General features: G+C 45.3%; 1 protein-coding gene across 4 annotated transcripts in view; it reads right to left on the reverse strand.

The window, feature by feature from the left end:
* ADCK1 (aarF domain containing kinase 1) overlaps positions 1–14,537 on the reverse strand; it is a 117,230-nt gene that overhangs the window by 101,310 nt on the left and 1,383 nt on the right. For 2 of the 4 annotated variants that reach the window (XM_081173527.1, XM_081173523.1), the window contains exons 2-3: positions 5,662–5,807; positions 3,666–3,749 (exon numbers count right to left, since the gene is read on the reverse strand). In XM_081173527.1, coding sequence (XP_081029653.1) covers positions 3,666–3,749; positions 5,662–5,796 — 219 coding nt within the window. In that variant the 5' untranslated portion in view covers positions 5,797–5,807. Of the gene's footprint in view, positions 1–3,665; positions 3,750–4,104; positions 4,156–5,661; positions 5,808–14,253; positions 14,399–14,537 lie in introns of those variants that run through there. The other 2 variants (XM_081173524.1, XM_081173526.1) reach the window with 2 other exon arrangements.

Genomic DNA, 14,537 nt, shown 5'->3' on the forward strand with positions numbered 1-14,537 from the left:
GCCAGAGCGCGATTTCTGTTCTCATCCTGAAGCAAAGTTCTTAACCCAAGGAAATATTTCTGGGTTAGCAGAGTCTGTAACCTGAAGCGTCTGTAACCTGAAGCGTCTGTAACCTGAGGTACCACTGTATTAGAAGATTCATAGAACCAGTTTATTGGGACTATTTTATTTCAATTCAAGAGGGAAAGGGTTTGGGCAGCATTGCTAAACTAAGGGAATGCTAAGGAGAAACAGGCAGTCAGTATAAACGGGGGGGGGGGCTGGGGGGAGGGAGTTATCAGGGCAGAACAAAAGAAAAGAAAACCAGGAAGCTGGTTTAAGGCAGCTTCTTTAAGGAAGTAGAACAAAGCAAATACTCCAACTCTGCACAGCCTTTTTTTTCTCCTTCACCATGACTTGGAAGCCATACTGCTACGGTTAAAAAGAGAGTTCAGCTTCTTAAGGAAGTCCAGTAGTGATTACAGGTTTGATTGAACACTGTCCACCAGAGAGTGAAGTGGATTTCAATTAAGTATTTTTATTTTTTACAGAGAGCACTGCCGGCCTGGGGGCTTCAAAGCTACAGGTTTCATGGCACACAGAGAGAGCACGGTAAAATCTTATTGAAACGCATTGTACTAACTAACCACTAACCTTGGCAAGGCTTGAATGCTGAATCACGGACAACTAGGCTGCCAAGTAAGAAGGATGCAGCTGAGATGAACTGAGCCTTTCCCCCATACATTAACCAAAAAAACATCAGCCGGCGCCTGACAGAGGTTAATGAGGCCATGGAGACACAAGGCCAAGGGTCAAAGCTTCGGGGGAGCTATTGGCAACAACCATCCAACCACAAGCTGCCTGCAGCACAGAAGGAAACCACAATCAACTCTTCTGTAGGTAAAGGTGTCAAGGTCATTATTGCTCCTAATCAATTGCACTAGGGCCAAGGAAGATTCCAGAATGGCCGGATTGCAGCCTAGAAGCTTCAGATTTTTCAGAAATCTGAATCCCTTAACAGCAAGGGCCACCAGCCTTCTCAGGACTGTGTGCACATTTGGATAATGGAGCAAGAGCTGTGGGCGCCACGCCCTCTGCCTCCCCCTGCCCCCAGAAAGAAAGAGAATACACACACACACACACACACACGTCACGTTGCCAATGAATCTGGGTGCAAAACATGTATTACTGCAAAACTCTCTAGTTGCTGTAGCTGCTACTTCTACTGATTTTCCACTTCTTTCTGCAGTGTGAGATGGGCAGCAGTTGTCCAACCAGCTTCCCCCTGGTGTCTTCTGAACTGCATACAGCATAACTAAATCTGACCATCATTTCTTTCTTTTTCATCACTCTTTTGGGATGCTCTCAGTTTAACTTTCCAGATAATTGCTTAGGTGGCAATATATATGTATATTACCTTAGCATCTTCTCAGGCACAAAGTAGGCATGGCATTAAATGCATCTTTGCATTTACCGTGCACTTTTTAAATGATGCAAGTAGCAGCCACCATGGAGAAAGGGTGGGAACAGATAATTCTTGGCATCATTGCACGCGGGTGGCGGGGGTTAACACTTTCCTCCCCTGCTTGTTTTGTTTAGTCGTTTAGTCATGTCCGACTCTTCATGACCCCATGGACCAGAGCATGCCAGGCACTCCTGTCTTCCACTGCCTCCCGCAGTTTGGTCAGACTCATGTTGGTAGCTTCAAGAACACTGTCTAACCATCCCGTCCTCTGTTGTCCACCTCTCCTTGTGCCCTCAATCTTTCCCAATATCAGAGTTTTTTCCAGGGAGTCTTCTCTTCTCATGAGATGGCCAAAGTATTGGAGCCTCAGCTTCAGGATCTGTCCTTCCAGTGAGCACTCAGGGCTGATTTCCTTAAGAATGGATAGGTTTGATCTTCTTGCAGTCCATGGGACTCTCAAGAGTCTCCTCCAGCACCATAATTCAAAAGCATCAATTCTTCAGCGATCAGCCTTCTTTATGGTCCAGCTCTCACTTCCATACATCACTACTGGGATTCCGAATAGAATTTGCTTCTCTAAAGCTACTATTTGCTTTAGGAAGAAAGCTCCAATTAGCATCAATGGGACTTTTTTCCCCAGTGCAAATAGCACCATCAGCTAAGCTATTGTGCATCAGGTCCACAAAAGGGGAGGAAAGCATTAACCCCCTGCCTGCCACAATCCTAGACATGCAAAGAGCCCTGCACTGTACTTTGAAGTCCAAAATGTCTTCTCACAAAACATCATTGTGATGTCAGGTGGCCAGCCCCACCCAATAATCAAAGGATCAAGACGACTGGCCAGATGCAGTTTCCCCACCCATTAAGAAGGTCATACTCAGAGTAGAGCCACCAATGTTAATAGGTCTACTCTTGATTATTACTTCATTGGATATCTCCCCATGGTTTAACTTGCGGTTTTATTTTTTAGCATTGTACGATGGCTTCAGCAATTGTTATTTTGGGTTTGTATTTTTATACTGAATGGAAGCCACCTCAGGGGAGTAGCTACCCTAAAAGGAGACTAAAAAATATTTAAAATAAATATTTAAAGTCTTCCCACAGATCCTCTCTGGTGTTCCAAGGTGCCCTCTTGGAAGTTCCCCCGCACTCAAAAGCATGGGCGGGTGGTGGCCCCAGAGAGGGCATTCTCTGCAGCAGCATCCAAACAATGGAACTCCCTCCCCCTGCAAGTGTATCAAGCATCTCCATTATGTAGCTTCTGGAGTTTTTCTGAAGACACACCTCCTTCCCTTGGCCCTTAATGGTTAAGTTTTATGTGAGCACACCTTTTATATTGGCTGCTTTCCTAAATAATTTTATTCAGTGTTAACATTCTACGATTATATGGTTGCAACCCACCTGGGAATCTTGTGGTGAAGGACAGGCATGAAATCTAAACCAACAAAAGAACAAAGCTGCCACCATTCAGTCTTCAACAAGAGGCTCCAGGAACAGAAGCAACTCCGGATAAGAAATGTAAGGCATCAGGAGAAATATCGTAATTTTTATCCTTAATGGATAATGTGTCAGGTTCTGTTTTTGAATCGCACTACTCAGGAACATCCAAACAACTCCATCAGATGCTGTCCTTCGTTTGCTTTGTCGTTTCTCGTTTCTTCAGGAAGCTGGATCCACATAACTTTCCTTTTCATTCTCCCAATGACCAGGGGTCAGCAAACTTTTTCAACAGGGGGCCAGTCCACTGTCCCTCAAACCTTGTGGAGGGCCGGACTATATTGGGGGGGGGCGGGAATGAACAAATTCCTATGCCCCACAAATAACCCAGAGATGCATTTTAAATAAAAGCACACATTCTACTCATGTAAAAACACGCTGATTCCCGGACCATCCGTGGGCCGGATTTAGAAGCCGATTGGGCTGAATCCGGCCCCCAGGCCTTAGTTTGCCTGCCCATGCCCCAATCCAACTCTTTCACACACACATTTGATCTTCCCTGTAGCCACTGCCTTCTACCCAAGGATTTCTGCTAACCTTATCAAGTAATCTGTGTTTTCACATCTGCACTAGCTGAATTACCAACTCTATGCATCATTCCAGGCTGTAGGAAGTAAAATCCATTTCTTCTCCAGCCCTTAAGACTGCAAAGTCAGCAATGAGGTGGGCTTGCTTTGAAAATGGCCTTTGGTAAGGTATTCTCCCCCTCCTGTTGGCCCTTTACCTGTGATTTGACAGACTCATATTCTTCTGTCCCACGTGAAACACTCCGGAGAGAAGTGAGGTAGTCAAAGGTAATAACTGCTGTCTGCAAAACAAATCAGAAACAACAGCATAAGCAAAGTATCCTATGGCTCTTGTTTTACTAAAATGAGTTTGTGGTTGATCCAGAAGTATGGTCCTTTCTTAAGCCATTGGGCTTCACTGCTCCCACTTCTACCCGTCTAGAAATGCATCCTCAGTTCAGAAAGCTACCAGAGCACCCCAAGCATACTGGCTCATCACCTTCCTCCTAAAACCTTTGGCACTTTGTTTAGAACTCGTTTCCAAATTCAGGTTTACCTGAATAAAACAGGAGTGGCCAGGCTTCAGAATGGTCAGATTGCCTCTGAGCACATTCTCATCCTGGGAATTTGTTTTCACTAAACTTAAAATGATTTTACCAAAAAGTCCCTTCCAGGTTTCAGCCTTTTCTCCATTACAGCAGCTGAATTGAAAATGTCATTTTGTCAAAGAGTTGTGAGTCAAAAACCCTTCCTGATCGCCTACAAGCCATCCAGAGATCTACCAGTAGATCCCTATCTACTTTCTGCCCATCCAAACCTAAAAATATATAGAGCAAGTGTAAAAAAAAAAAAATTGACACTACATTTTAGGGAATAATCTTAATAGTACAACCTTTCTAACAAATAGATCAGGGGTTTTCTAATTCAGACATGCAGAACCTGAAGTCAGGAACTCAGTGGAAACAATGGTCTGCCCTAGCCTGCTGGACGTTCATCAAAAAGGGACTCAACAGTCTGAAGTCCTGACAGAAAGCAGCCTAAAGATGGTGGCATCACAATCTACTAGAGTGACATCATACCTGTTGTCATAGTGACTAAATATTAGGCCTTAGCATGGATACGGCTTGGATACCAAGACAACAAATAATGATCCTATCACACACCAAAAGCATAGGTCCAGATGGTTCAGGAGACAGAAAACTGTCTTTTCTGAATTGTCCCCTTTGCTAGATCATTTCACTGCTTCGTCTCTGTAAGGTTATGCAATCTAATTAAGGTTGCTTTTCCACCCTATTCCTGACACAGGTTTTGTGCCTTTAACAACTTTACAATGGGCAGAAGTGCAGCAGGTAATGTTTCTCCTACAGAGCTGCGAAGACGAGGAAAACTGCAGCTGATGTATCTCTGACAGCTTTTGAAGGCACATACGTACCATCTCTCAGAAAGCAGAAAGGTGGCAAATGTAAATTAGAGCAACACCAGACTACTGGAGATCCAGTGAGCTGGCGGGGAGGGATCTGATGCAAATTGAGCTTATACTTAGAGAGGTGGTTTGTAGGAGAATGGAAACAGAAGGAATAGTGTTCACAATGTACCTGTAACATTTGCTTAAGATTGCCCTCCACCTTGAGAACAGTGGACCTAAATGAATCCATCCAATCATCTCAAGAAGCAATAACACTTATATCCTTCTATCAGAGTTAGGGAGCCTGTGGCCCTCCAGATGTTGTTGGACTCCAGTTCCCATCAACCCCAGTCAGCATTACCAACGGTCAGGAATAATGGGTGTTGTAGTTTAGCAACATCTGGAGACCCACAGGCTCCCCATCCCTGCTCTGTTGCGGGGGGTGGGTAGGGAAGGACAGAAGTGCTCAGTAAATGGGTAACAGCATTCCTTTAATAGAAATCTCTAGGTCCCGGCGTACTGATTTTTGTACTTTCGATTAAAATAATGTTGATACCCACTTCCTGCACGATTTCTGTCATATTTTATATCAGCTTTTCCATAGATTTTTTCTATATTCCTTTTACGAGTTTCCCTTTTTCATCAAATGTCGCAACACAAGTGCTCTAAAATATGGATTCCTGATGAAAAACACCCGCTGTAAACCAGAAATATTCAAATCAGGTTTATTACATGGCGACATATAAGTCCTGTGGATTTCAAGATGACTTTATGCTTTCCCTCACACAAGATGCCAGATTTAAACTTACTGTGGCAAATGCTCTGCCTACTCGAACAACTCCAAAATCGTTGGGATCCAGGTGCTTGTTGCCATACAGGTAAAACCCAGTGGTGGCTGCTGCTGCAGTGGCCAACGATGCGAGTTTTAAAGCCCTTCTGGCCATGGCAGCAAACACTGAGGAGAAATAAAGCAAGAGTCATGACTCGATGGGGTAGATGTGAGAGAGATTCTCAAATGAGTTGGCAGAATGAGAATTACAAGAGAAATGGAGGGTGCATGGGCCTGGCTATGGGGACTGGGAATCCCAGACATTCCCATTACAATGTCAAATTTTCCTTTGTGTGCAGAAGGAACCAGGTTAAAGACCTTGCATCTCCAGTTAAAGTGATTTCATGTAGCAGATCTCCGCTTGAGACCTTGGAGAGTCACTACAAATCAAAGTAAAGGGAGATGGGAAAGATTTCTATCAATATTTTATTGTGTTGCTCTCATATATTATCTACACATAGCAAATTCCTGCACTCTGCTGGGAGGGTCAAAAACAGCCCAAAAATTGCAGTTGCTTGCAAAAGCCTAAACCAGCTACTTGAAACTGCTGATGCTAGCTACAGGTCAGAAGGTCGCTTCCTGCCTAGCCAGAAACTGCTGTTAACCGAAAGACCACTAGCAAGATGTTTCCTGCTTTACTTCTGCTTAGTAATGCCCAGCCAGAAACTGCTGTTAACCGAAAAACCACTAGCAAGATGTTTCCTGCTTTACTTCTGCTTTTAAGAAGAGATACGAAGGGAAAGCTTAGCTAGCAAAAGAAGACACGTGTACAAGGAGGTGGGAGGGAGTGCTTGGCTTAGCAGAAAGACAGGAATGTCTAGCAAGCAATAAAAATGTGTTTAGCAAGCAAGTCTGCGGGTATAAGAAAGTCTGCTGAAATGTCTTGCTTTACAGCCAGTACATTTTTAGGAACTATCGAGTTGGCTGTCTCTGAGTACAGACCTCGACTCTGTGCTCAGATCTTAATAAACTCTTTTTCTCCAAAGAAGATTTTGCTTTCCTGGTACTTTTGTTCCCTCCGAGGTCCAGGGGATGGCGTGGCTAATGGATCCCTAGGTAAATAAGGCTTCATCTCTCTGGGGGCTCGCTCGGGATTTGCCCCCTCTCCAAATACGGACCGGAGGGCCAGGCTCAACCAAGGTGAACAGCTCCGATCGGCGTTCGCATTTCCGGTGCACACCCTGCCAGTTTGTAGGGGGAAATTGCCACACCGTCCTGGAGTGGAGACATCTAGTTGAGGGAGAATAAGAGGACAGAACGGCGCCGAGGGGACAGGTCCGCAGCGGAAAAGGTAAGCCCGAAGGAAAGGGCTAGGGGCCCGAAGGAAAGGGCTAGGGGCCCGAGGGAAAGGGCCAGAGGCCTGATCAGCCTCACCTGGTAGTTGGCAATAGCGTGCCCGGCAGTAAGAATGCCACCAGGACAGGAATTGGTAAAGGTTTGGGAAAGGGAATGGGGCAGAGGGAATTAAGTGTTTTGTTGACATGTGTGTCAGATACTCCAGTGGATGAATTGTTGAATGAGGGCCAAGGCTTAGTGTCCCCTTGGCCGAGCGATTGTAGGATTGTGCATTTTCTGACAAACTGTAGCATGTGGAGTGTGAGAGAATTTTGAAAACCCAGTTAGGAGGGGAGTATCTGAAAAAAATAAGGTCTGGAGCAAGCCAATGTATTCCTCTGGAATGCTTTTTAAATAACTGGAAAACAGCCACGAAGAGTGATGATTCAAATTGAAAAACAGAGACTCAAAACTTTATGTGAGGTGGACTTGCCAACCCAGGGAACTGCGTGGCTTTGATTTGCAATTAATCAACCTCCTGTGGCAAATCAACCCCCTGTGGCAAAATATATTAAATGTCCACCCAGACCAGATCCCCTATATCTCTACATGGAAGACCAATGTAAAAAAAGAATCTACCATGGCTAAAGTCTTGCTGTGACAGCAACACACAGAACAGGATTTGTACAGTGAAGCCTCTGGTGTTAGAAGACCCAGAAGATGAGGAGGGGGAGTGATTAAGCCACCACCTTACACTCCACCAACAGCCCCTCCAACCCCCCCCCCCCAGGCCAAGATCAAGAAGCACAGGGAGGTGCTGGTGTAGGGGGAGGAGGACCTGCGAAGGAGGATAGTGAGATGGAAGAAGAGGAAGATGAGGAAGAGTTTAGGAAGACACTAGATGATATGAATCAAGGAAAGAAAATGTGGACAAAAAGACAGAAAAAGAGACTAAAGGAGTTTGCAAAGCCATTTGAGGGAGGAGTTGGATGTAAGCCCCTTGTTAGTTGAGGCAGCAGAATGCTGCACCCCTGAAAAGAGGAAGAGATGGCAACGTAAGTGGGGACAGGTGGCGAAGAGAGTTATGTCTCACAGACAGTATGAGAAAACCAGGAAGGATCAGGCAGCCGGAGAAATGCCCCTTCAGAGGGTTTATGATCCACCAGCCCCTGTCCCAGCTGGACAAACGAAAGCATCACAGACAGCATATACCCTTTTCAAGTGCAGATGTTTGTAATTGAAGAAATCAGAACCCCTCTTTTGAGGAGAATCCAGCAAAGATTGTAAAACTGTTTGAAGGGATTTTTTTTTAAACCTATAATCCCACTTATGATGATGAACAATATCCCCTGGACTCACTACTAACTACAGAAGCATTGCTTGGCCCCTGCATGAGTCAACTAGGGGAATAGAGAAGGATCCTTTTATATGGGGCAGGGAATAGCAGCAGGCTTTTCAGGATCTCAAAGTGACATTACAACAAGCCCCAGTGCTTGGCATCCAAACCCCGAGAAGCCTTTTACCCTGTTCATAGATGAAGACCAGGGGGGTAGCCAAGGGAGTCTTATGCCAGAAACTGAAAAATTGGCAGCAACCCGTCGAATACTTGTCAGAGAAGCTAACCCCAACAGAACAGAGGTTGCCCCCCCCCCCCGTATGAGAGTGATTGTGACAGTGGCCACCCTACTCACAAAGGCAGATAAATTCACGTTTGGACAGGACGCCAGCTGTGTGACTCCAAGAGGAAGTGCCAGATGCTGTTATTACATTCACGCCTGAAGTTTCAGGTTATTACAGCCCTTAACCTAGCTACCTTATTACAGGTAGGAGAAGGTGAACAAGGGAGCTGCCCACTCAGTCTTACCTGTGCCTGTAACAAAACCCACAAACCAAGTGGTTAATATAATTGGAGCCACAGGTAAATCACAAAAGGCCCCGTTTTTGCAGTCTGTTACCTGCTGCCTAGACAAATTTTTGTATATACCAGAGTGTCCCATTCTTTATTGGGCCAAGACTTGTTAACAAAATTACAAGCCCAGATTTCCTTCCAACCAATGGGGAAAGTAATGATGACAACTGGACCAGCAGGAGAGTTTTCTTTAGAAATACCCCTGAGAGACCATTGGTACTTGATGATGGTAAAAGAAGAGGAGGGAATCCTCCCTGTTAGCCTGCTTCATGATGTTGACCCTGGACTATGGGCGGAAGATAAAAACCAATACCCCATCCCACGACAGGCAGCTGAAGGAGTGTGGGTGCATTTGAAGCAATTGCTTAAACATGGAATTTTGAAACAATGCCAATCACAGTGAAACACCCCACTGTTGCCAGTGAAGAAGGAAGATGGTGGGTACTGCATATAGGCCCCAAAGTTCTGGAAAATAGGAAAGGATGAACAGGACTTTGAAAAACCACTGACCCAAGAAACAGGGTCTAATTGGGTGTTCATGTTGCCCTTGGCTTTGCTTAGAGTTTGTAGCCTCCCATTGAAACATATTCACTTGTCATCCTTTTGAAGTGATGTTTGGACGACCGGTTCCTTATGTGTGCATGCTTTCACCTATCCCTGCTCAAGATGTGGAATTGAACAATTATGTACAGTCTCTCTCTCGAGATTTTCTCTCTCAACCCAGGCCCGAACTCCTTGCGTGACCAGTTTGAGCCAGGTGACGAGGTGCGGATAAGACTGGTCCCAGGCACCACTGCAACCGTGCTGGAAGGGCCCATCTGCTCTCCACACCCACAGCTGGCACCACCCCTTGGGTCCACCACATTCAAGGAGGAAAGCTGCTTCAGATTGGACTGTGTCTCAGCATCCCGAAGATCCCCTCCAGTGACGACTGCCTTGCTGATATCACTCCAGAGGCTGATATCTCTACGCACGGTGAAGAATTGGATGGGAGGGACACCCACAGGCAGCGCCCCCAACGTAGACATTTGTTCTCCAGCCAATTTAGAGGCACCACCAGAACTTTTGATATTGGTACCAGAACTCACTCCAGACGATGTGGAACCACGCTACACCCTTGATGAACAGCAGTGGACCAGCCAAGAAGGAGCAACGCTCCAGGAAGAACCAGACAGCCGTGTTTTTGTGCCCCAACATCTGGCCAGCACAATTGTAAAGAATTACCACGAGTCCACCCATTTGGGAGGCCCAGCTGCTAAAGCACACCTTGGGAGAATATTCTACCTCAACTAACTGCTGCTATAACTAACTGTTGCTATATCCCAAAATGTGCCCTGTGCGCCAACCAAGAGACTGAGAACTATCACCCTTTGAACTTCTATATGGCAGGCCAACCCCTTTCGTCCGAGACATCCCCGCCAGTTTGGGGCAGATGGGAGATCACATCACCCAAGAACAAGTGCAATCCCTGTGTTTGTTGTGTGTGTTTGCTTCCTTTCCAGGTATTCCCTCGAGCGTACACCTGCAGTCCCGCGGCAGTCTCGCTGAGCCGGTTCACCAGTTCCTCTGAGTGACAGCGTCTGGCGACCCCTTCATCCCCAACTGCAGTGAAAGTAGTCGAGGTGATCCCCTGGGTACATCACACGCATCTGAAGAAGGGTATCTGGACTTGCAAGAGAAATCCTGCTGACCCTCTGAAGTTGATCATCACCTTGTGTCTGACGCTACCAGGAAAAAGCGTTAGGCCACGGGCAACGAGATCCTGCGACTAATCATCACAAGGACAGTTACAAAGACTTTCTCTTTTCTCTCTTATTTTCTTTATTGACTTGCTCTATGTCTTATTGCCCTGACCCTACCGAACCATACCAACCCTATTGGCCTGCTGGCCTCTGCTACGACTGGTTCGTCTTGCCGGTGGTAAGAGATGGCGTGCTCTTTGGCTATTGGAAACTGGGGTTTGATGAGATTACCGTATTGAGACACCCCACTACCCCGTTGTGGCTCCTCTCCCACACCACTGACCAGCACGCGTGGACAGTGCTCTTACGGGAAGCTGCAGAGACGATCGAAATCTATCTAGTTCTGCACCGCTCTTGCTGTTGTGGGAGGGTAGTCAACTGTTATCTGGAAGGTAGAGCACTGTACCAACCTCATTTGATAGACCAGGTCCTACTCTTAACCCAGGTGATAGATGGGACAGAACCTATCTTAATGCAAGTATTGCAGGGGTGGGAGCCTTAGCCAGGTGTGCATTGAAATTACTAAACAAGTGCCAGTAAGAATTGCCACCCCAGGATTTCAGCTTCCATATGCTTTGGTCACTAGGGAGGCAGCACGAGAGTTCAATCCACCCAACAGGGTTAGTAGAAAAATTGACCCACATAGTGGGAGCATCAGCTCACCGGTGGGCTCTCATCCTTGAGGCTCAACAGGTAGTCGGGCACAAATATCAGTGGGCTCTTCAACAATGAGCATACCCCCTGAATATTGGTGGGAGGAACCATGGAGATATTGGGTTTGGTGGGTAGGAGTGATATGTACCGCCCTTGTCATATGGATGCTCTCATATTTCTGTTGGCATGAACGGTATCGTATTTGTGGGAAGAATAGGCCCAATAATGCTTCTATTGCTTTTCTGCTTCTGTATACCCTGCTTAATGCAATGCCTGCAACATATGATGGGAAAGATGATGTCTCGCATGATGGGACCTCGCGTGATTGCTGTAATGAGAGAATATAGACCCCTACCCCAGAACGAATCTAAGTAATAGATTGTTCAAAAGAAGAGGACGGAGTAAAGGGAGATGGGAAAGATTTCTATCAATATTTTATTGTGTTGCTCTCATATATTATCTACACATAGCAAATTCCTGCACTCTGCTAGGAGGGTCAAAAACAGCCCAAAAATTGCAGTTGCTTGCAAAAGCCTAAACCAGCTACTTGAAACTGCTGATGCTAGCTACAGGTCAGAAGGTCGCTTCCTGCCTAGCCAGAAACTGCTGTTAACCGAAAGACCACTAGCAAGATGTTTCCTGCTTTACTTCTGCTTAGTAATGCCCAGCCAGAAACTGCTGTTAACCGAAAAACCACTAGCAAGATGTTTCCTGCTTTACTTCTGCTTTTAAGAAGAGATACGAAGGGAAAGCTTAGCTAGCAAAAGAAGACACGTGTACAAGGAGGTGGGAGGGAGTGCTTGGCTTAGCAGAAAGACAGGAATGTCTAGCAAGCAATAAAAATGTGTTTAGCAAGCAAGTCTGCGGGTATAAGAAAGTCTGCTGAAATGTCTTGCTTTACAGCCAGTACATTTTTAGGAACTATCGAGTTGGCTGTCTCTGAGTACAGACCTCGACTCTGTGCTCAGATCTTAATAAACTCTTTTTCTCCAAAGAAGATTTTGCTTTCCTGGTACTTTTGTTCCCTCCGAGGTCCAGGGGATGGCGTGGCTAATGGATCCCTAGGTAAATAAGGCTTCAAAAGGAAGCAGTTCTGTGTTTGATGAATCAATGATCTCAGGCTCAGTGAGTACAAGACAAGCTCAGGATGGTCACAGAATCTTCCATTTTAGGTTTGCACTCAGTAGGTGGGGACCTTCAAAACCATATTTTTCTTTAACGAATAACATTTTGATTCCTATTGCTTTCCTTTTATAGTAGCTGTTGAGGCCTAGTTCTTTTTGGCAGCAATTGCTTTTAAAGAAATCCACCTTCCTTTTCAGCTCTTTCCCCCACCTCCTTCCTTTTATTATTTTTTAAGAACCTGTGCCTGAAAACTCCATCTGCTACCATTGTTTATTCTCACCTGAAGCCATATTGTGCCATTTGTGTCATCACGACTATTGCCATCTCCACTAATTGCAACACCTACCACAGGATGGCGGCTTCGGGGGGGGGTGCAGAGTGGCAGCTGAGCTTTTAAGCAACAAAGACACCTGGTTTTGTGCTAACTTCTCTTTGCAATAAAAATGGAGTTATTAAAAATATATAAGGTGAAAACAACAGTTAGAATAAATTGCTTTGGAAATTTTCCACAAGGCATCAGTGTGCTTCTCGCATGTAAACGAGCGACTATGACATCCCTGGAGGGAATCGTAAATGTATGTATGTTTTTAACACCCCGATTCTCAACAGCAGAAATCCTACTGAAGCTTTGCTATTGCAAAAGATGTGAGAACCAGAGTGCCAGTGTAAGTTCATTTCATTATTAAGACTGTTGGTGTCAATTAGTGACTTTGTGCGCTAGAAGTTTTCTGCTAGGTGTTTAGGATTGTTCCAGTCCCTGTTTCCACAGACTCACACATGATGCTATGTAGCACCTGCAGCAAAACACTTTTAGAAAGCAGGTCCAATGTTGTTGAGTCATAAGAACATAAAAAGAGCCTGCTGGATCCTGCCAATGGCCCATCTATTCCAGCATCCTGTTATCAGTCATCAGCCAGATGCCCTTGGAGGGCCTGCAAGCTGGACATGTGCACAGCTGTACTCTGCCCACCTGCAACTCCCAGCAACCGGTCTTCAGAGAAAACACTGTGGTGTGTAGTTGTTGACAGCTGTGTCCTCCATGCATTTGTCCAATCCTTTTTTTTAAACCATCCACGTTGGTGGTCCTTTAATTTCCAGTAGAAAGGCAAGGAAAGACAAATAGCAAGCGGCTCCTATAAATCTAGCATAGATGTTTCAATTGCAGTCACGATGATGCAGCCTATCTCTACCATTTAAATCATGTAATTGTAGGAAGCGAGAATAACAGAGATCCATCCTGCAACAATATCAGCATGATCAAAATCCTTACCATTTAAATGTGTTCGCTAAGGGCACCCAACAGGCCTCAGCTACAAGTAAGGCATTTAGCACTGCTGTTCCCATGCTGTGGAACACTCTTCCAGCAAAAGGTACACAGGTATCCTTGCTTTTGACTTTCAGGGGTCTCTTGAAGATCTTTCTGTGCTGACTGGCCTTTGCAGCTGTTTAACCAGTCACTTTAATTATTGTTTGCAATGTTTTTTAATGGTGTTTTATGTTTTATTGTTGCACAACGCCCTGATATTTTCTGATATGGCTGTATAGAAATACTTTTTTAAAATAAAAACACAAATATTGGGGAGGAGAATTGGGCCAACTTTTGTTAATAAAAAAGGCCAAAAGTTTTCAAAAAGGGCATAGAGACATCAACACAGGCTTTCCATATACACTTTTCAACTGGCTGGATGCCCAAGTGGCAAGCCCATCTAAAGGCACACAAGAAGAACTTTGTGCATCACTTCATCTAACAAAGGGGTGGCTAACCTGTGGTCCACCAGGTGTTGAATTACAATTCCCATAATCTCTGGGCATTGGATACGCTATGCTAAGAACGTTGGTTAAGAGATATAGTCAACAAAATACATACCTACTCAGAAATAAGTTTCATTGAGTTCAGTGGGGCTTACTTCCAGGTAAGTGGGCACAGGACTGCAACCTAAATGTGTTCATCCTTAAGGAAGATCAACATTTTCCAGTTGAGCAAACAGCGCTCACTAAATTGGCCTCTGCCTTCAGTGCAAAACTTTCTTTTCCCCAAAGATGGGTCTGTGAGGTCCTTCCGACGGAGACACTATGGGAGGAGCATGGCCAGCACTACCTGAAGCTGTTGACAAATCACCCGATCTTGCTTCCCCCAACCTACAAGCAGGG

Source organism: Podarcis bocagei (assembly GCF_964188305.1).
Source record: "Podarcis bocagei genome assembly, chromosome: 1".
Lineage (NCBI taxonomy): Eukaryota > Metazoa > Chordata > Lepidosauria > Squamata > Lacertidae > Podarcis > Podarcis bocagei.